This window comes from Dipodomys merriami, unplaced genomic scaffold (genome assembly GCF_024711535.1).
Source record: "Dipodomys merriami isolate MVZ:Mamm:240054 unplaced genomic scaffold, mDipMer1.0.p SCAF_33, whole genome shotgun sequence".
Taxonomy (NCBI): domain Eukaryota; kingdom Metazoa; phylum Chordata; class Mammalia; order Rodentia; family Heteromyidae; genus Dipodomys; species Dipodomys merriami.
In genome coordinates, this window is record NW_027204826.1 from 14,804,216 (window position 1) to 14,825,221 (window position 21,006).

The window sequence follows — 21,006 nt, forward strand, 5'->3', positions numbered from 1 at the left end:
AGGCTGAGATCTGAGGATCCTGAGACTCTTATCTCTCGTTAACCACGAGAACACAGGAAGTGGGGCTGTGGCTCAAGTGGTAGAGCGCTAGCCTTGAGCTGAGGGACAGCGCCCAGGTCCTGAGTTCAAACCCTAGGACCATAAAAACAACAACAAAATCTGGCCTAGCCCGCGTGGACTGTCCACCGCTAAGTCCCGGCTGGAGAGGAGGCCGGGTGTGTGCGGAACACACCTGCCCGCCCCGCTCAGCACACCGCAGACTGCTTCAGGAGGGCTTCCGGGGCCCACAGAGGCCGCACACGGTGATTTCTAGAAAGCATGTTCAGCCCGCTCGGCCCCATGGGTCCTGACTGCAGCCTTTCAATGCACATCCACGGAACGCGCGTGCAGCCTTTCCTTGGGGACGTGAGTGTCGCCGTGTGATGGGAAGAGCCAGCCTCACGTGGCCTTCCGTGGCCTCGGCCGCTGGCTTCCACCCTGTGCTCTCCCTTGCCCTCCACACAGCGCCGAGGCCCCCAGGATGGTCCTTGTGATCCCCTAACTCACAGGTGAGGATGACTCGGGTTTGCCGAGCAGAAGCGACTCCGGGTAGAAAGATGCTGGCCAGACTCGAACCAGCTCTCAGGCAGGTGCATCACGGTTTGCTGTGGTTTGGATCCGAGTGGCTCTTTCAAACCATGCGTTCCAGGCCTGGCTGTCCCGGCTACAGGGAGTGGTGGAGACCCCCCGGGGGCGTGGCCGAGACTCCAGGGGGCGTGGCCTATCAGAGGAAGGCCATTGGGGGGCGTGGCCTCAAAAGGGATATTGGGACTCTGGTCTCTCCTCCCTCTCTGTGATTCCCAGTCGCCACATCTAGGTTGCACCTGAGCCTGCCTGCCTCGGGGCGCTGCTTTTACCCTGGGCCCCAAAAAGCGAGTCAGCTGACCACGGATTGAAACCTCTGAAGCCATTGAGCCAAGTAATAAACCTTCCCTGGTTTTAAGTGGATGGCGTGGGTTATTTTGTCACAGTACTGTCACTGACTGAATGTCTGAGAAGCCAGCAAGACGGAAGTCTGCTTTACGAGAACGGAGAGAATGATAGGGGTCGTTAGGAGCCGAGTTGTCTTTTCACTTACTCGTGTCGATGAAGACGGCATCCACGTAGATTTTGGTACAGAAAGAGCCCAGAATAAACCCACAGGCCGGTCCGAACACCAACATCGTAAACAGGATCCCTGCAAGCAGAGCACAAAAGGGGAGAGGAAGACTCGGTGAGGCTCCAGGCTATTTTCCATCCTTCAATGAGATGTCTGCGAACTGCACGTGGCCTGGGATGGCGGGGTAGGCGCGGGGCTAGGGGTGGAGCGTTTGTGCCTCAGTTTTGGAAAAATTCACGCACCGGCAGCTCAGTCCCTGAGTTCAAGCCCCAGGGCTGGTGAAGCAGCCAGGGCCATCGGCTCAGTGTCACCACGCCTGGTCCTCCAGGGCCAGGGTCACCTCCCATGGCGACAGCTAAACCCCTCTCCCAATGTCAGATAAACCCAGCAGGGCCCCCAAACCAATGAGGCAGGTGCGAGGAGGAACTTTTTAATCTCAGAAAGATCCCAGGACAGTGACATAAGACAGGCAGCCCTGGAAGCCAGTGTGTTCTGGATGTGGGGACCAGTTGGTCCCCGGTGTGGGGGGGGCAGGGGAGGGGGAATGGGGGAGGGGGGAGAAGGGGGTTAGGCAGCGAAGGCTACCTCCATCTTCTAGAAAATGACCTCCTTTCTTGGCTACTACCTTGAATCCCACCCTGCCTGGCTATGATGTTTGTTCAGTCTGTTTAGCAAGCACGGAAAAAAACATGGAACACACTGAACAATGTATGGCCGGGGAGCTGAGCCCAGCCGGGTCCTTCTGTGGGGCAATGCCGCCCCCTGCTGCCCGCAGATGTCCTGTGCACCTGGAGGAGGAGCTGAGCCCTGTAAAAACCCTTGGTTAAAAACCCTTCATACACATCACCTGCCATCCAGGGGGGCGTGGCTCAGGTGGTAGAGCGCTGGCCGAGTGGGGCGGGGGGGCGGTGAAGGAAGAATGGCATGAGGCTCTGAGGTCAAGCCCCAGTTCCAGCACATTGATAAAAGTAAACCAATAAACACAAATGAAGCCGGGGCTGGCGGCTCACGCCTGTCATCCTAGCTACTTGGCAGGCTGAGATCTTGAGGACCGAGGTTCCAAGCCAGCCTGAGCAGGACAGTCCATGAGACTTGAATCTCCAGTTTAAACACCAAAAAAGTGGCTCGAATAGCCGAGCGCTAGCCTTGAGTGGGGACGCTCAGGGACGGCCCCCAGGCCCTGAGTTCAAGCCCCAGGACTGAAGTATAAACTCAATGCATTCCGGCAGTGCTCACACCACTAGAGGGCAGCACAAGCCTAGAAATGGGTCATCGCCCTCCAGCATACATTTTCCCCAGATACGGCCACGGAAGAAGCTCATCGCAAAGTGTTTTTGTTCACAAAGTACAGCACTGCGTTTGCCAAGGCCCTGGGGCAGGTGAAGTTTGTGCACCCCTCCCCACGGTTCTCCATCCTCCCCATCCCTGAGTTGCTGTGTTTTGGTTGGTACTGGGATTCCGTGGGCTGGCCCAGTTGGCGCTCTACCACTTGATCCATGCCTTCAGTCTTGCTTTTTGTCTTTTGCTCGTTAACTGGAGGCGGGCATCTCCTGGGCTTTTCTGCCTGGGCAGCTGGGGTAGTAGCACCTGGCCACAGGGCTTTCCAATTCTCCCAGTGGTTCTGTGTGCATGGAGAGCCCCGGGCTGCTGGGAGCCTTTGCCCTGCCCGACCTTGACTGACCGTTAGCGTGGGGCGGGGCGGTGTGGGTGGAGGGACGGTGTGGGCCCTGGCGGTGCCAGCCCTGAGAGGCCATGCCCAGGCTCAGGCTGCGCTCCCTCAACCCAGCAGCAGAACCTGGCTGAGGCAGCCCTTCTTCCTGCCACGCGTGGCTAGACTTGTGCAGGACTTACAAGGAAGGTGTGCGGTTTCTCACCCAGTGCACAGAAACTTTTGGGGGTGCAGCTCCCGGGCGGATAGCCAGCCGCCTGCATCTGCTAGGCAGCTCTGTCTTTGCACCCCCATAGGCTCTCCCCCCCCCCAACCCACCAGCACCGTCATCCCAGCCACTCAGGAGGCTGAGATCTGAGGATCACGGTTCAAAGCCAGCCCCGGGCAGGAACGTGCCCATGAGACTCCTACTTCCAGGGAACCCCAGAAAACCAGAGGCGGTGCTGTGCCTCAAAGTGACAGAGTGCTAGTATTGAGTGAAAGAGCTCAGGGACAGTGCCCAGGCCCCGAGTTCAAGCCCTGGGACCGATGGAATAATAAATCCATATGGGCTGAGCATGACTGTGGTTCTGGGGTCTGGGGGGCACCAGGACGGTGAAGAGCTCCCCCCTCAGGGCCTTCTGGGAAGTGCACTCTGAGGGCCGGGCTTCAGGACTGGTGAGTGGGGTGGGGTGGAGGAAGCTGGACAAAGCACAGAGGACAGTCGGACAGAAGGACGGACGGACAGATGGACGTCCCACAGAAGGAAGGGCCTAGCCTGGAGTGTCCCGGGGGTGCTGAGGAGGCCTGGGGAGGGGTCCATCCAGTCCCCCAAATCCACTGCCCGAGCATCACCAGCCCGCAGTCCTGAGGCAACCCCCATGACAGCCCCCAGATCTTCCCAGTGAGGGCTGCGCGCCCACCGCTCCGACCTCGGACTGCGATCCACTCAAGGACACCTCCTCTAGGTCTGTGATTACAGCATGCCCCCTCACGCCCGGCTTGGTATGCTGGCATTGGGTCTCGTTAACTTTCTCCCAGGAACCTTGGCACGCCTCATCTTGGCAGTAGTGGGGATTTCAGGGAGGAGCAACGGCATCAGGCCCTCATCACAAAGATCTTTAGCTCCGTATGTCTGAACTATTCAGACGTGTAAAGAAGCTGATCACAGAAGCCGGCTCCACGTAAGCATAAAACTCATGACTGTAATGGTGACGTAACCATCATCTCTGGTCTTCTCTGTCTCTGCAAGTCTTTGAAATCTCTGGCAGAAGGGGCAGCGCTTACACCAAATCAGGCATGGGGTCGTGTCCTGGCGTTGCCCAGCCCAGGCCTGGGCTCCTGGCCCGCGTGGTCTTACAGAAAGAACCCAAGAGCCCGCAGCGCCCAGCACGCCCCAGAGGAAGAGATGGCCTTGGGGTGCAACAGCGCGGCACCCCACGGCAGAGCCTGGGGGACCCCGGACGCGGGGACAGGCTGGCGTTCAAGGGCCCCGGGGCGCAGCGCTGGCAGGGTGGAGCTCACCCCACTCCCAGCCGCTGTGCCCTTTTGGTCTCTAACCGTCACCCCTGGTGAGGTCATCACCAACTGCTCCCGGAACGCCGCCCGAAATAGCAGAGACATCTGGCTGCGACCAAAAAGCCTCCAGGCTGTGGAATTAGAGTGGACACGTGACCTCCCCGGGCCCCACGCCGCGCAGTGTCGGGCTTCAGCCGGCCGAGGAGGGAGGAAGGGATCGGGCCGAGTGTCTTCACCCTCCTGGAACAGGTCACGGGCCGTCTCTCAGCTCTGCAGGCCAATCACGGCCGGCCCACACCAGGAAGCTGGAAGACTGAGATTTCACAACTCCACAGAGCCTCCTAGACTCCACGCAGGCAGAAGCCCCTGCCATCACCACCCGCTCCCTTCCTCCTCCCCACACTGGGCTCCCAGCTTCTTTGGCCTATTTAAAGACAACAGGTGTTTGGGCCAAACGCTGTCTCCTAGTGTGGCATGTCCGCCCGCTGGGGTGCCTTCATTGTGTCCGTGTCTCCACTTGGAAAATCGCCTGTTTCAAGTTCTAGGTCAACATCGTGTCCCCTGCGGGCTTTGCCTTCCTACACGCTGCAGGTTTTGTTCTCCTGGTCTGTTTGTTTCTTTGGTCAGTTGTGGGGCTTGAACTTGGGGCCTGGACGCTGTTCCTGAGCTTTGTTGCTCAAATCTAGAGCTCTATCACTAGGAGCCACAGCGCCACTTCTGGTTTGCTGGTGGTTCACTGGAGATGAGAGTCTCATGGACTTTCCTGCCCCGGCTGGCTTTGAACCCTGATCCTCAGGTCTCAGCTCCCCCCTTCCCCCACCGGATTAAAGGTGTGAGCCTGTAATCTGTAATCTCACACCAGATTACAGGTGTGAGCCACCAGTGCCTGCTTTTTCCTGGTCGTTTATAACTCTATCATAGTCAAGGAACTCAACAAGGTTGACTGACCAGGACGGAACTACATACAGGACAGGGCAATGGGGTGGGAGACACTCTGGAGGTGAGGATGGAGGACGGAGAGGCCTGATGCCCCCCCAGGCAGAAGAACAGCGGCTGCAGGGTGCTGGTGGGGACAGAGGTCGGGGTGGTGGGCTGCAGGGTGGTGGTGGGGACAGAGGTAGGGGTGGTGGGGTCAGAGGTCGGGGCGGTGGGGTCAGAGGCTGGGCGGATCCTGTGGACCGGCAATGAGGACACGATTCGGGGACAGAGCTGAGGACACTGTGGCTGGTCAGATGCATGGCACGAGGATGAGGAGGTGTGACTCGTCTGCCAGTGCCAGGTGCTGAATTTGAACCATGGTCTCAACGAGAGACAGCCAATCAGTGGAGGCTGCAGAAAGAGAGACAGCCAATCAGGGGCCATAGAAAGGGAGACAGCCAATGGGGGGGGGGAGAAAAAAGAGACAGCCACTGAGTGGGGAGGCACAAAAAGAGAGACAGCCAATCAGTGGGGGGGTCACAGAAAGGGAGACAGCCAATCAGTGGGGGGCCATAGAAAGGGAGACAGCCAATCAGTGGGGGCCACAAAAAGAGACAGCCAATCAGTGGGGCCCCAGAAAGGGAGACTGCCAATCAGTGGGGGCCACAGAGACAGCCAGTCGGTGATTGATGGAGGCACTGGACGCCAGTGGAAAGCACATGTACATGACAAGCCCTGACAAGGACACCTTGTACGTCCCCTTGGGCCCCACACAATGATGCCAAGTCTGTCCGTCACCCCTCTGCAGTCCAGGGGTCCCCAGGCGCAGGGACCAGGCAGCTACCCCCCCCCAGCTCACAGAGTGGCTGAAGTGTCACCATGCGAAGCTCGTGGGATTCCCAGGAGCCCAGAGGCACAAGCCCACACCCACGTGCACGGGACGCTCCCCCAAGTGTGCTGATCCCAAACCAATCCACTCGCTTCCAGCCACCCAGTCACGGGACAAGCCGCACCCGGACGCCACTCTTTCAACAGCACAGGGGTGGGGCTGGGGTGGGGGGTGAGGGGGGTCGGGGTCTTGGGGACCTGCTTCTGTGCTGGAGGGAGTTAGCTGCCCCTGGGGCTCCTGCTTAGCCATGCCGGTGTCACTACACCTTTACGAAGTGGCCATTTCATCTTTTTCTTCTCCCTCCCCTCACCGTGCCTGACAAAAAAAAAACAAAACAAAAGCAAAAAACCCCTCTGAACATTTCCTCCTGGACGTCTTCCTGAATGAGTCCCAGTGTCGGTAATCTGTTGCAAATTGGCTGCCGCTGCTAATATCTGGGTTGTCAGGCCCCCTGACAGCCTATGGATTTGTCATGGGCTATTAACTAGCTAACTCCTCATTAAGTGTTGGTAAAGATCAATTTGGCGGGGAGGGCCTCTTCTTGTTTGCGAAATGGAAGGAACCAGATGTGGGCTCACACCTCCTGCGGCTGAGCTGCGGCCTGGGGTGCTGGAGGGTAAAAGCTTTGCTCCCAAGGTGTTGGGCAAAATTGGCCTCTGTTGCCATAGTGACCACCGAGACAGGGCAGTGGATGGGCATTGAGGAGCAGGCAGGGATGTGGAGCGCCAATCACTTCCTCAGCATGGTTCACAAGACAGGGAGACAGCCAATCAGCGTGGTCCACAAGACAGGGAGACAGCCAATCAGCATGGTCCACAAGACAGGGAGACAGCCAATCAGCGTGTTCCACAAGAAAGGGAGACAGCCAATCAGTGTGGTCCACAAGAAAGGGAGACAGCCAATCAGCATGGTCCACAAGAAAGGGAGACAGCCAATCAGCGTGGTCCACAAGACAGGGAGACAGCCAATCAGCGTGGTCCACAAGAAAGGGAGACAGCCAATCAGCATGGTCCACAAGAAAGGGAGACAGCCAATCAGCGTGGTCCACAAGACAGGGAGACAGCCAATCAGCGTGGTCCACAAGACAGGGAGATAGCCAATCAGTGATGGATGGAGACAACTGACATCAATGGAAAGCAAACACCACCTCTGGCTAATGACTGATGGACCAGCCCAAACAGCTGAGTCAAAGCCACTCTGTGGTGGTGACAATGGCACCTCGTGGGTGACAAGATGCCAGGCAATTAACCAGCACAGACAGCTCTACTTTTCGTGGTTTTGGAATCTCTCCTTCATCTCCCAGTCTGTTGGTGGCCACCAGAATCTTCCTCCTAAACCGTACTTCTTAAAACATGCTGGCCACATCCTCCATCCTGAAAGACACCCAATACTGGGACTGGACATGGCCAGTATTGTCACCTCTACTTTCTCCTGGCCAGGCACCAGGCTTGCTGGCTCCCAGACTTGCCTGACTTCCCCCAATGTCTCTGACTCTACCCTGACGCACACCCTCCACTCAGCCTGGGCTGTTTGCCCTCTTTCCCTGGCTGGCTGCTAAACTCCTTTCCCCGCTTCCAGCTCTGCTGGAAGTCCCTGGTTGCTGCCTTCCATGCCCAGGGGAGAGTCCCTGGCCCACATCTCTGGGCTTTGTAGAGAGTAGGAAACGCCTGCTTCCTTTGTAAGTTCTTGGGAAACAAGAACGTGTTCCAGTGCTCAGTGCAGGGCCTTCCACAGAGCTGAGTATTTCATGGGAGGATCAAAGTGATAAGCAGGCCAGGCACAGCGACGCATACTTGTAATACTGGCTGTTCAGGAGATCAAAATCAGGAGGATCACAGTTTGAGGACAGCCTGGGCATAAATAAATGCGAGACTCCATACCAGTCACAACAGCTGTAGGCGGCCGCGGGTACTTGTCATACTAGTTATGGAAATCAGTGGATTACAGTCCTGGCTAGCCTGGGAACGCATGTGAGGCGACACTCAAAAACGAACAACGAAGACACAGAGGGCTGGAGGCGTGGTTCAAGTGGCGGAGTGCCTGCCCAGCAATCAGAGCCCTACGTTCTATCCGCGGCCCCCAATGCCAACAAGAAAAGATAGACACAACCTAAGAGATACATCGAATTCCTTTAAGTTACCCTCCACTTCTGTCTGCCACCGTCAACATTTCTCCCTTTTGAAATTAATTTTCGGCTCGCCCGGCAGGATTCTCTGAGTGGGCTTTTGCGCCTGGCACTTCTTTTTCGACCCCGTGTGAACGTAATATGGTAACGGTAAAGAGAAGAATCCAAGTGTCCTCGGGAGCCAGCTGTCAGGGGCAGGGCAGAGCGGGGGAGGCCTGGAGAGAAAGTGCTCAGAGGACTCGGAGCGTCGCGAGGTGCGTCCTGAGGCTCACCCGGTGCTCAGCACACCTGTCTGCTCTCTCTCCAAGGGGCAGCTGGCTCACTGGTGGCACTGGAAGGTGGCAAAGCGTCAGCCAGGGCCTGACCCTCAGAGCTCCTGCAGCTGCCCAGAGGCAACTCCAGAGGAACTAAGAGCAGTCGCCCTGCAGCCCGCACCCTGGGCCTCTCCGATCATGCGGTCTGGTGAGGACCTTCTTGCAATTATATCTATCCCCTGGGACCAGACAGCAGTGACTTTCTACCAGTTACACTATGGACAAAGGAAAAAGAAAGACGAGGAACATTTTTCAGGATTGTTGAGAATGCCCCCATTCACACAGGTTTTATTGACTGATGATTGATTTATCTTTGTGCCAGTCCTGGGACTTGAACCCAGGGCATGGGTACTGTCCTGAGCTAGGCTAGTGCTCTATCTCTACCGTTTGAGCTAAGCCCCACTTCTGGCCTTTTTTCTCCTTCCTTCCTTCCTTCCATCTTTCCTTCCTTCCTTTTTTTTTTTTGTAATGTTTAATGGGAGATAAGAGTCTCATGGAATTTCCTACTCAGGCTGGCTCTGAGCTGCGATCCTTGAGTCTTGGCCTCCTGAGTAGCTAGGATTACAGGCGTGAACTATCGGTGCTTGGGCAGGTTTTATTTATTCATTTATTTATGAACTGATGAGATTCTCTGGCGAATTCTAAACTTCTGTGCAATGTAATATTATGAAGTGTCTTCTGTGTTCCGACTCACGCCCCACGCGTGCAAGAGGCTGGGGTCTCGGCAGCAAGTGCCCGAAGATGACCGGTTTCTGTTCTTCTCCCCTTCCCCCACCCCGTCGGTCCTGGGGTCTCAGGCCACCAGCTGGACAGACTTCAAGCCTGGAAGCCCTGTCCTCCTCCTCTCTCCTCCCTGGCCTTGTTACAGGCCCGTATCCTTCCCTGGGACTCCTGTTCACAGCTGCCCCCCGCCCCACCACCTCCCTCCCCCAGCCATTACAGCCAGGATCGCATGCCAAAACCCACAGCCTCCCCACTACCCAAGAGCTTCCGAGAGTCTGCCCATTACACGAGTGATAAGATCTGAAATCTGCAGCTTTATCCCCAAGTGCCTCCCTCCCGGCTTCATCTCTAGACTATGCACACCTCTCCTAGACCTTATTTAGTCCAAGCCAGCCCCAGTACAGCACAGCTCTTTCTCCACCTGGGCACCCGGGGGGTCCTGCATTCCCCTCACCCCCAGGTGACCTCCCCAGGGACTCCTGGGCCTTCCCCCCTCCCCCACCTGCTCTTCCCCAACCTGCATCTGCACACAGCACAGCCCCTAGATCTGCAAAACTACACAACACAGTTCAGTGCCGGCCCTTCTCTGGGCTACTGTGTGGTCCTCTCACCTTGGACGGGGCCATTGGACACTCTGGTGACACAAATCATGAATGACAAGGACAACGTCGGTGTGGGGGGCGGGCAGAGAGAATATCACCATCAGCTACAAGCCCTGACAGGCCAGGGCTGGCACCTGGCTGATGAAGGCAGAAAGCCCTCGCCGCTCCCAGGCTTCGAGGCTGCCCCGGCCTTCCCCACCGGGGACCCAAGGCCGCATGCTCAGGCTCACCTGGGCTGGCTGTGAAGTTGGGGCTGTGACCTCTGCCCCAGAATCCGCCGGGTCCAGGGCTTGGATCTCAAGATGGACACCCCCTTTACCTCCCCTCCCTGCCCCCCAACCGCGGGACAATGAAATTCTAGAGTCAGAGCCAGCAAAGGCTGGGGAAAGGAAGCCCTTCCAGCCCTTGGCAAGTTCAAGACCCAGGGGTTTCATTAGCAGAACAATTGGGCCCCGCCTCAGCCCCTGATTTGGGGGCCCAGGAAGTCTTCTTGTCGGCTGGATGGTTTCACACGAATAAAACCTAGTCCTGTTCCCGCTGAGGACCAAAAAGCCTCTAAAAGGTTAACCTAATTAACACTCTGTCTTTCCCTCCATGCCTTGCAGATTCATTCTCCGCGGCTGCTATTATTTCTCCACTGAGTCATCTCTCCTTAAAAGCTCCTTCTGGTGTTCGGCTTATTTAATTTTTCCCCCCTGCTTAGGTCTCCCGTCTGTATTTACCCTTTGTCTTTTCTTTTCCCAGCCCCTGGCTTTCCTGGGGGAGGGGGGGGGCTCTGGCATGGCTCAATACAACCCAGGAGGAACCCAGATTGCAGGCCCAAGCATAGAACACTTCTTGCAAAACACTGCGGACGTTCACAACACTGCCCTCCCCTTTTCCCTCCCTCCCAGCCCCGCCCCCCTCCCCAGCCGGGGTTTGCTGTCCGACCTGGGGGCGCACACACGCAATTCCGTCACACACCTGCCCCAGTTCACTGCATGGAAGCCCAGCAGGTTGCATCTTTATTATTTTATTGTGAAGTCATTTGATTGTTGGGTCAATTGGGTTTCTTGTTTTCCCTGCCTGGGATCTCTGCAGGTACGGGGCGGGGGGGGGGGGGAGGGTGTGGGGGGAGGAGGGAGTCAGTCCCCCTTCTGCCAGGGATAGAAACGGCCACATGTGTGATGCTTCACCCTCCCACAGCCTCCATTTTGCTCCTGTGTCCTTTCTGGGGGAGGGGGTGGGGATTGAACACAGCCCAGGGTTCAATCCCCATGTGTGTCCCTTTAGCTTTTCCTGCTCCAAGGTGATGCTCACCTGCTTGAGCCACACCTCCCCTTCAGGCATTTGAGGGTTAATGAGAGATAAGAGTCTCATGGACTTTGCTGATTGGGCTGGCCTCAAACCTTGATTCTCAGATCTCAGCCTCCAGAGTAGCTAAGATTACAGGCCTGAGCCACAGACACCTGACTTGTCCATAAATCTTAAGAAGAAATGATCTCAAAAGACTACCAGGTAAAATGTCCAGTCATCCACACAGGTGTCTAGATTCAAGACAAAGTTCATGTCCGGTTTTCTAGATTCCATCCCAGTACCCATGCTGGCCTACCTTCTCTGGGTGGGAGGGTGGCGGGTTAGGGGTGAGGGAGTAGCCATTAACCGCTGTGTCCCTGGCATCAAATGCCAGTCAGTCCCCCCCCCAAGCCTCGGCCACAAACTCCGAGAAATTATCCACTTTGATGACTCCCAGGATAAAACAGTGCCATTTTGTAAAGTGAGTGTGTGTTTTTTTTTTTTTTTTAATTTGTCTAAGAAAAGCATCAGATCATGAATCTCAAATCCCCAGAAGGGTTAAGAAGAAGACAAAGAAGAACATCTAACTCTTTCTAATATGTAGCCTTTTGAAAACCAACTAACCCTGTGGGCTGATTTGGGAAATAAAAAATACAAGAAGGATCAACAGGATGAAAGGGATTCAATTATTCAAAAGCAAGCAAGCCATGCAGGGCATGTGTGTGTGCATGCAGGACTCCGTGTTGGAGATGGCGATGCCTAATTCCTCTGGGAACTCTGATTACAGCTGGTTCCAAAGAGAAAAACAGAGCTGAGGGCATGTCCTCAGCTTCATAACAGATTCAGGTGGGATCTGGCAGGCGGGCCCCATGCATGGGTCACAGCTACTCGGAGGTAATGAATTTGTGGCCTTTTGAAAAAAGTTCATGTACTTCGCCAGGGCCCAGGGGTCCCCGATGGAATGTCCGTCTTTCACCTTTCCACACAGGACAGAGATGGATTAAAATGTATGAAGGCAGCTGAGTGAAGCCGGCTGCCCAGGGGTCTGGGGCCAGGTCTTTCAGCTTCTCTTTGAACAAAATCCTATGAAACAATTCAAATGTGCAGTGTCAGGTCACCTACCTATACAGGATTGTTTTGGGGGGGTGGGGTGGAAGAAACAAAATAGACTTTATCTCCAGAATATAGGAATATGGAATTGTTGTAGGAATATGGATTGTCGCTTATTTTTCTTCCCCTTTACTGTGTCTCCAAATTTTCTACACGGGAGTGTGTGATCTTTGGGGAGGAGATATTTAAGAAACACTTTTCCAAAGCAAACAATCTCACAGGTCTGAACTCAAGCAACGCTTTTCTCTGTCTGTTGGAGACTTAAAATCTGAAGAGGTTTTATTTTTAATTTTGGGGGTGAGGGGCTGGTACTGGGGCTTGAACTCAGGGCCTGGGGGCCCTGGTGGTGCTCTAATCCTTGAGCCATAGCTACACTTACAGCTTTTTAGTGATACATTAAAGAGATAAGAGTCTCAAGGATTTTCCTGCCTAGGCTGGCTTTCAAACTCTGCAGATCTCAGCTCCCGAGTAGCTGGGATTATAGGCATGCGCTTACTTACTGCTTGTCAACTAGAGAGTTTTTACAGTAACACCTACCCAAGCTGGCTTTGGCCCAACACAAGCATCTCACATCTCCAGAGCTAAATGGTGATGGTTGGCCTTGCTGGCAGGAGGGCTTCCAGGCCACCAGGGACAAATCCCACGCTTGGCTCCCTCCGCCTTTTGTTCCCAGACCTGGCACGGAAGTTTCCCAACACCAGCTTCTTCCTGAACAGAAAGATTCCATGATGATCGCCCAATTTTCCCAGAAGAGCCTCCATTCACACGCCTCTCCTGTAAGAAATTAACTTGGCAACCGGATGCAGTCATTTAATTAAAAGTATTTACTTGAAGTGGACGCCCTGGGGGCCCAAAGGGAATGGGAGATTTTTCTAATCAACTGGCAGTTGTAGGGTTTGACCATGGGTCAGGCTCTTTCTGATGTTGGCACACGCCCGCCTGTGTGTTCACATGCACACACTTCTAAAACGAGACCCTTGAGACCTCCTAACTGTTGCACCAGGAACAACCACCACCACCAAGGCAAAACACTCTCATTTTCAGCCCTACAGCTTCTGCCAGCTTGTCTGTGGAAGTCTGGACAAAGCCCTGATGACATTATGCAGGGAAAACCAGAGGCAGCCATGTCCTTGTGAAATAAAAACAAATGAAGCCAGGCACCAAAGGCTCACGCCTGTCTTGCTGGCTACTCAGGAGGCTGAGATCTGAGGATCGTGGTTCAAAACCAGCCTGGGCAGAAAAGGCTGTGAGACTCTCATCTCCAATAAACTATCAGAAAACCGGAAGTGGTGCTGTGGCTCAAGTGGTAACACTAGCCTTGAGCTGAAGAGCTGAGGGACAGCGCCCAGGCCCAGAGTTCAGGCCCCACGACCAAAACAAACAAACAAACAAATAAATAAAATTTCTCTTTAAAGAGACACAGGCTTTCCATCCCAGGAGGAGGGACCTAGCACATATTTGAGCAATTTGAATGCTATATTCAGTCCAACTCGCCACAATCTTCTGTCTGCCCACTTGACAGCTAGTGTTTGTACCTTTTCTCTCCTCTGGTGGCTCACACCTGTCATCCTAGCTACCCAGGAGGCTGAGATCTAAAGATCACCATTCAAAGCCAGCCTGGGCAGGAAAGTCTGTGAGACTCTTATCTCCAGATCGCCAGCAAAAAACTAGAAATGGAGCTGTGGCTCCAGTGGTAGAACACTAGCCTTGAGTGAAAAGCTCAAGGACAGCACCCAGGCCCTGAGTTCAAGCCCTAAAACACACACACACACACACACACACACACACACACACACACACACACACACACACACACACACACACACACACACACACACACACGCCCCCCTCCCCCAGGCTCTAGGGCATTCTCTGGTGCCGACAGCCTTTCATTCATATTCACTTAGTAGACACACCGCTGTGTGGAGCAAACCCACCCACAGGACTTTGTTTCCCCTTCAAGTTTTGGAGAAATCGCCACACAGTTTTCCATCACGGCCGTAGTAACTAACACACATCCCTGCCAGTGGGGAGCAAGAGGTCCCTCTCCCCAGATCCTGGACAGCACCTGCCATCTTTTGTTAACAGCCATTCTAACTGGGATGAGGTGAAACCTCACGTACTTGTATTTTCCTGATGGACAGCTGAGATGTTGAATGTATTTCCCTGGGCCTTCTGTCGGTTCAAGTCTACTGCTCATCTGTGACTTGCTGAATTGGTGGACTGCTATGGAGGGATTTGACTCCTTACGTGTTCTGAGTAGAACCATGCAAATATGTGTATGTATGTGTAGGTCTATATGTGTATACATCCATCTATACATATATTTTTCTGAACCTTGGTGCCTGTGTGTGTACAATTATTTCCTCTCCTTCTACAGGCTGCTTTTCTTACTTGGGTGCAATACCAGCAGAACCATTCTGTCGACTTTTGCTTTTGTTTCCAATGCTTTGAGTGTGTGTGGGGGTCTTGCTAAAAAATTCTTTGGTCTTGACAATGTCCTAAAGAGTCCACAACTTTTTTTTTTCTTTTAAAGAACTGAGTCACAACTTCATTAAACTCTCCTAAGAAAACAGAAAGCAGACCCGGATTGCCGATAGTAATTTTAATAGTAACATTAAACATTTGCATAGCCATGGGGGTGAATAAAGCTGTTTGTCCCCCCTCCGCACCCCACACGGGCCTTCTTACCAGGGAGAGGTCCAAAAAGGAATTCAGCCACCCACAGGGCTAAGACTGGCATGGGGCATCAGAAATAGTCTATGCCACTGAGCTGTGAGAATAGCTCAATACTGGCAGAGCGAATCACAGATCACCCCCGCTCAGTAAAATGTCTTTACGAGGTAATTAGCAGTTCATAAAAGATCTGTTAAGTAACTCTGAAAACTCCCCGGCTCTCCTTGAGCTCTTGAGAGCCCTGGGGAAATATTAGCTCTCACTGCGATGAATCAGAGCGGCTTCCGCCAGGTAGACAGCGAGGCTCGAGGCTCGCGGACAGGGAGATTTATTTACAAGAAGTCTGGCCTGCATCATCCCAGTGGGGCACCACTGGGCACGAGGCAGCCGTGGGTGTGGCTTTCTCTCACGAGTGGCCTGTGCAAAATGATGTCCCAAGTTAGAAAGTCAGGCTAAGTGCCTGGCTCAGCTCCTACAAGGACACTCAGGCCACTGATGGCTCCCAAGATGACACCTGCCAGGAGCGGTGGTGTTGGCGTTGTCTGCCATGAGCGGACAGTGGTCCCCACTTAGGAAGAGCTGGCCAAATGTGCCTGTGACGCTGTCTCCTGTGTAGCACAAAACACTGAAAGCAACTCCGAGAACAGAAAAGACATCTTCCTCAGAAAAAGAAGAAAAATGCTGTGGGCCAAGCTGTTATAAAGATGATGGCCACTCTCTTTCGGTGAGTGTGAAGTTCTGTTTCAACGCGAGGGCAGGACATTAGGATGGTGGGAAGATAGATGGTGGATGGATGGATGAATGGGTTGATAGATGAATGGACAGATGGATGGATGGATGGGTGAATGGATGGATGGGTGTTGCACTATTAGATGCACAGATGGATGAGTGGGAAGATGGAAGCGGAAGAGATGGCAGGATGGGTGGGAAGGAAGGGAGGGCGGTGGGTAGGGGGATAGATGAGTGGATGGATGGATGGATGGATGGATGGATGGACAGAGGATGGAAGAGTGGTTGATGGATGGGTATGTGGGTAGACAGATAAATGGATAGATGGATGGGAAGGCCTTCACATTTGTGGGTTTCTTGATCATTTCTAGGATCAGTGCACTTCATTATGTCTCTACTCAAGTCGTACTTCAGCCAGCCCTTTCCTGGTCAATTTGTATGAAATTATTTCACCTCCTCCTCCATTCTCCACTCCTATTGATTTGTTTAGAACAGTTATTGATTCTTGATCCTCTTTGTTACATTTTGTCTCTTGCTAATGCTAGAGTTATAAGCACCATGAGACCTTTCATGGCTGTTTCTCCAGGTCTGAGGGAAGTACCCGGTTCACTGTAGGCATGACAAACCCACTAGGCAGATAGACAGAAAGACAGCAGACAGACACAGGGAAACATACCCATTGCACACACATCTATCAGCACACGGTGGCCGACACATCAGTACCGATGATGGTAGACTCTGCAGAGCACATTGGATAAGCAGAATTCCATCCTCATCCCACAGGACCCGAGGTTCCATTTCCTCTGCACACACGCATGGTCCAGGGTACAACAGGGGGGTTCCCCTCCCCGGCTCCTTCTTAGGAAGAACGCCACCCTGGTATGTACCCCAGAGGGGTCTCGTCTGTCCCCCACCTTCTAAAACATTCATTCCTGGGTCTACCTGAAGGCCACCTTGAGTTCGCACTGTCACCAGACATGATGAGTCCTGGCGTATGGGGAGGGAAACCACGGAAGGGAGCGAGCAGCCCAATCAACCGGCTCACCAGCGCAGCAAACACACGGGTCCTGTCCTCACACTGCCCTGTCCTACAGGCCGGGGCGGAGAGCCCTCCGGGAAGAGGATGGCTGGGAAAGGAGTCAGAGCTCTTCCCCAAGTGGAGAGCCCGATGTTCCTTTGTGTGGAAAGGCGCCTGCTCAAGAAAAATCCCTCCCTACTCTTTCCTAGTTGGACTTTCTCGAAGCCCAAGCTTTCTTCCCATCTAGAGCAGCAAGAAATTTAAAAAAAGGATTTTTAAAAGGGCCACGAGTTTCCAATCACCTGATCTCGAACACATGACCAGCTGGCACAAACGTGGGCATTCAGGATACAGTCACAAGCATTTTTTGCCCCTGTTGTGATCTGTACAGAGAGGGTGGAATGCAGGTGAAGGTGCATCAAGGAACCCCAGCGTCCTCAGCACCTTAGTGCTCATGGCGGTCCGACAGAGAAGTCCCAGCAGACTGGAGTTTTAGTTCTCTTCCCAAGAGCTGTGTGAGCTTGGAGGAGCCATTGAGCCTCTCTGAGTTTCCTCTCCTGCAAAAGGAGGTAGCTTGCTGGGCTGAGGGTCTACTCCGCTGATTCCACAACTTCCGGCTGTCCTGGAATTGAATCCCAAACCCATGGCCCCGTGATTTTTAATTTTAATTTTCAGGTGTTGGTACTCGAGCTTGAACTCAGGGCCCAGGTGCTGTCCCTGAGTTTCTGTGCTGAAGGTTAATGCTCTACCACATGAGCCACAGCGCCATTTCCAGCTTTCTTTCTCAGTGGTTTATTGGAGATCAGAGTCTCCCAGGCAGGCCTCAAACCACGATCCTCAGATCTCAGCCTCCTGAGTAGCTAGGATGAAAGGTGTGAACCGCTGGCACCAGGCTTACCCTAAGCGTTTCCAACTACAGGATGCATTGACGGCTTCCCCCCCCCCCGCCCCCCCCCCCCCCCCCCGTCCTGCCTTCCCTCCCTTCTGTCTTCCTTGACAGCTTCCCATTCACGAGGAAGCTCTGGTTTCAAAGAAACACTCCCTAGGGGATGGGCACGGGAGTCCCTCTCCCTTCTGCCAGCGTTTTCCATGTTAATGGGTCCAGCATTTAGACATCAAAGTGGCTTTTAGCTATGTGTATGCAGTCCTGCTGTGTCCCAGAGGGCAAAAGGCCTGGGGCAGAAAGGGGAGAGAGAGAGAGAGAGAGAGGATAAAGGAGAGAGAAAGAGAGAAACAAGTACATATTTGATGGCTGAGTTAATAAACAGATCAGAATCATTTAGCTTTATGTCTTTCTCACATGCGCTTGTCAAGGTGAAGCTAACCCTCGGCCTTCCTGCTGAGGGAGTCAGCAGGGTCCTGGGTTTTTCCTTCTTGCTCTAAGGGCTTGCTCAGCAAGTCCCACTGAGCAAGCAAGCAGGAGCAGGACACACCACGTGCGTTTCCACCTATGTCATTTAACCCTTAGCTGGAAGGCAGGCTTATTTGACTCCCAAACACACGTGTCTGCACGTGACCCCGAAGGAACAACTTATATACCTGGAGGTTAAAAGTGGTTTTTTTGAAGCAAAAGCAACTCTAAATAAACCAATCTCCTTGGCTAAAATCTTGACCTGTAAAATCCAGGGCTTTCTTGGTAGCACTTGAATAGTATCAACATTGCTTTCTTGTTTGTTTTCTCCCTGAAAGGGCTTATAGGACCAGGCACTGATGGCTCACACCTGTAATTCTAGCTACTCAGGAGGCTGCGATGTGAGGATCGAGGTTCAAGGCCCCACGAGCAAGAACGTTTGTGAGGCTCTTAGCCTCTTAACTAACCCACCAGAAAAACAGAACTGGGGCCATGGTTCCAAGTAGACGAGCACTAGACCTACACAGAAAGAGCTCAGGGATGGTACCTAGGCCATGAGTTCAAATCCCATGACTGACAAAAATATGAAAATAAAAAAGGGCTCATGGGGGATTTGATGGCAGTGGTGCCCGCAGGCCTCCGTGTCAGATCTGGACCTCTGTTCCTCACACCCTGGTCACTAGGCCATGCCGCTGAACTCCCAGAATGCTCGGGGGTTGGTCTCGTGGCACATACCAGGCACGCCCTTGAGTGATCTTGATTTCTGGAGAGCCAAGCAGGACTTTCGTGGCCGTCTGTGGGAGGGCAGGGCTGCATGCTCTCACGACTCTCTACCCACGAGGCCCCTTTCTCTTGGAGATGCCCAAACACTGCTGCTGCCCGGGGCAGAGCAGAGCTTGGGGTTCATAATAGCAATAAATTATGACTGGGATTTTAAACAGGAGCTTGGAGAGAAACCCTCAGAGCTCCAAAAGCACACTGGTGTGTCTGCTTTTGTGTTTCCAGTTTTCCTTTCTTTTGACCATTTCGCTCCACATCAATGCCCAGATATTTGGCTCAGACCACAGCTGCCCATAAAGCGGGCCGGCAGGTGGCAGGCTGCCCACTCAACCCAGTGAACTCTGGAGATCCGGGTGAGAGGCCCACCTGGCTTCTGATTTCCCCGGAAGATGGAGGTGTCTTTCTTTTTATCCTGTAGGTACTTATGCCCAGACAAAGTCAAGACCACCTGGCTTCCAATGAGGCCTCAGCCTGGATCTGAGGTGCTGCTGTGAGCCAGATCCCCCCTTCCCCCGCCCACACCGGAGCCAGGCTGTGTCACCGTGGGCAGGTGCCAACAGCACACCTGGCATTTAACAGTGTCCCTGTCACCATTAGGCGAGCAGTGTCCTCACGCTGTTGATCAAGGGGGGAATGCAAGGCCGGGAGAGGCTCAGTGCCTCATCCCAAGTCACAGAGCCACACGGGGCGGTCCAGGATGTGCTAGATGGAAGGTACATCCCTCCCCCCGTGTCCTCTCCCCTGCCAGACCTCTGCCGTCCTCCTCACCGCACCATTTTATGATAGATGGACATCTCAGATGAGTTTTAAACCAAGTCATGAAGTTTGATGGGGAGTGACGTTTTCTATATTACTGGAAAATGACCTTGTGCTTCTGTCCTGGGCTGACCAGTCAGATCCAGCCCGGGTGGCGGCGGGTGGGGGGGCCTGCTTCGTGTCCTGTGTTCCCGGGGTACAGGAATGAAGCACAGAGCTGGGCCTTTCGCCAGGGCAGGGCTCCATCCTCAAAGGCTCATGGCACTGGAACCAGAGGATGGCAGCAGTCTGCACGATGCTGGGCCCAGTGCACATGGCTACGTACGGTGGGAACAGCAGAGGTGGGCTCCCACAGGGGCACGGACGTAGCCGTGGGAAACTCGAAAGGCTACCAGCCTCTGTATTCTCATCTGTGAAATGGTCATGCCAACACCAAGCCGAGAGAGAGACAGAGATAGATGGATGGATAGATAAAGTGGATGGATGGGTGGATGGATGGATGGATGGATAAATGGAGAGATAGACAGATAGAATCCAGGTAGAGAACTTAGGGCCCCTCCCCCACTGCTGAGCAGGCCCAGACTAGGTAATGTGTACATCCTGTCTGTAGGCTCCACCATTCAAAACCCATCATGCCTGCACACAGCCTTTCTTTCTCTCCTTCCAGTCCATTCAAGATCTCCCCCATCCACCCTTAGGATTCCACGGTACTGTATTGTCAGAACTTCCAGCTATTTCCAGAAGGTCCTAGGACCCAGAGTCTCCAGTTCCAGGCTTGTCACAGCCCTGGTGGGGAAGCTGCCACTGCACTTGTGCGCTCAGGAGATGATGTTCTCTCAGAAACATCTTGAGCCGCTTTGCCTTCTAGGCACCAGTGGCCTGTGGGTCCCCCTCTCCCCTCTCCCGCCTCCGTTCCCGCTCCAGCTGGCTGGGACAGGGCAGGGACAGACAGACCTGAAAAATCTCAGGCCCAAGACAGGCAGAGTCCTTTCTTGCTGTTCCTCAGCTGCCCTGTGAGAGCGAGCCACGCCAATCTCAAAGACTCTGTAACTAAGAAGGCATTCGTAAGGGGCCTCAAGGACCAATGCTGGCAAAAAGCACTCCAGCCACAAAGGACATGTGGCTATCTACCTTAAGCAGGGCTGGGTCTCGTATCAGACTTCTGGCCCCATCCAGATGCTCCAGGCTCCTCAGGCACCACAGGTTTAGTGGTGAACCCAGGAAAAGCTGCCAGCCAGAGGTTCCAGCAAACTCCAGAAATTCCCAGAGCTCTTCCTGCACATGAAGAACTATGCTGGGACCCACGCGACCCGGCTGCTGTCCCCTGCCCACACTAAACAGAGAGATGGGTCCATGTATCACCAGGCAGGCACTGACCGGCGCCACGGACATCAGCCACAAATACAGTCAGGGACAGTGATAAAAAGTCATTGCTG

General features: G+C 53.9%; 1 protein-coding gene across 2 annotated transcripts in view; it reads right to left on the reverse strand.

Moving 5' to 3' along the window:
* The window catches only part of Slco3a1 (solute carrier organic anion transporter family member 3A1), a 125,864-nt gene that overhangs the window by 33,411 nt on the left and 71,447 nt on the right, over window positions 1–21,006 (reverse strand). For both annotated transcript variants that reach the window (XM_070043188.1, XM_070043187.1), the window contains exon 3: window positions 1,118–1,216. In XM_070043188.1, the coding sequence (XP_069899289.1) occupies window positions 1,118–1,216 (99 nt within the window). The remainder of the gene's footprint in view (window positions 1–1,117; window positions 1,217–21,006) is intronic.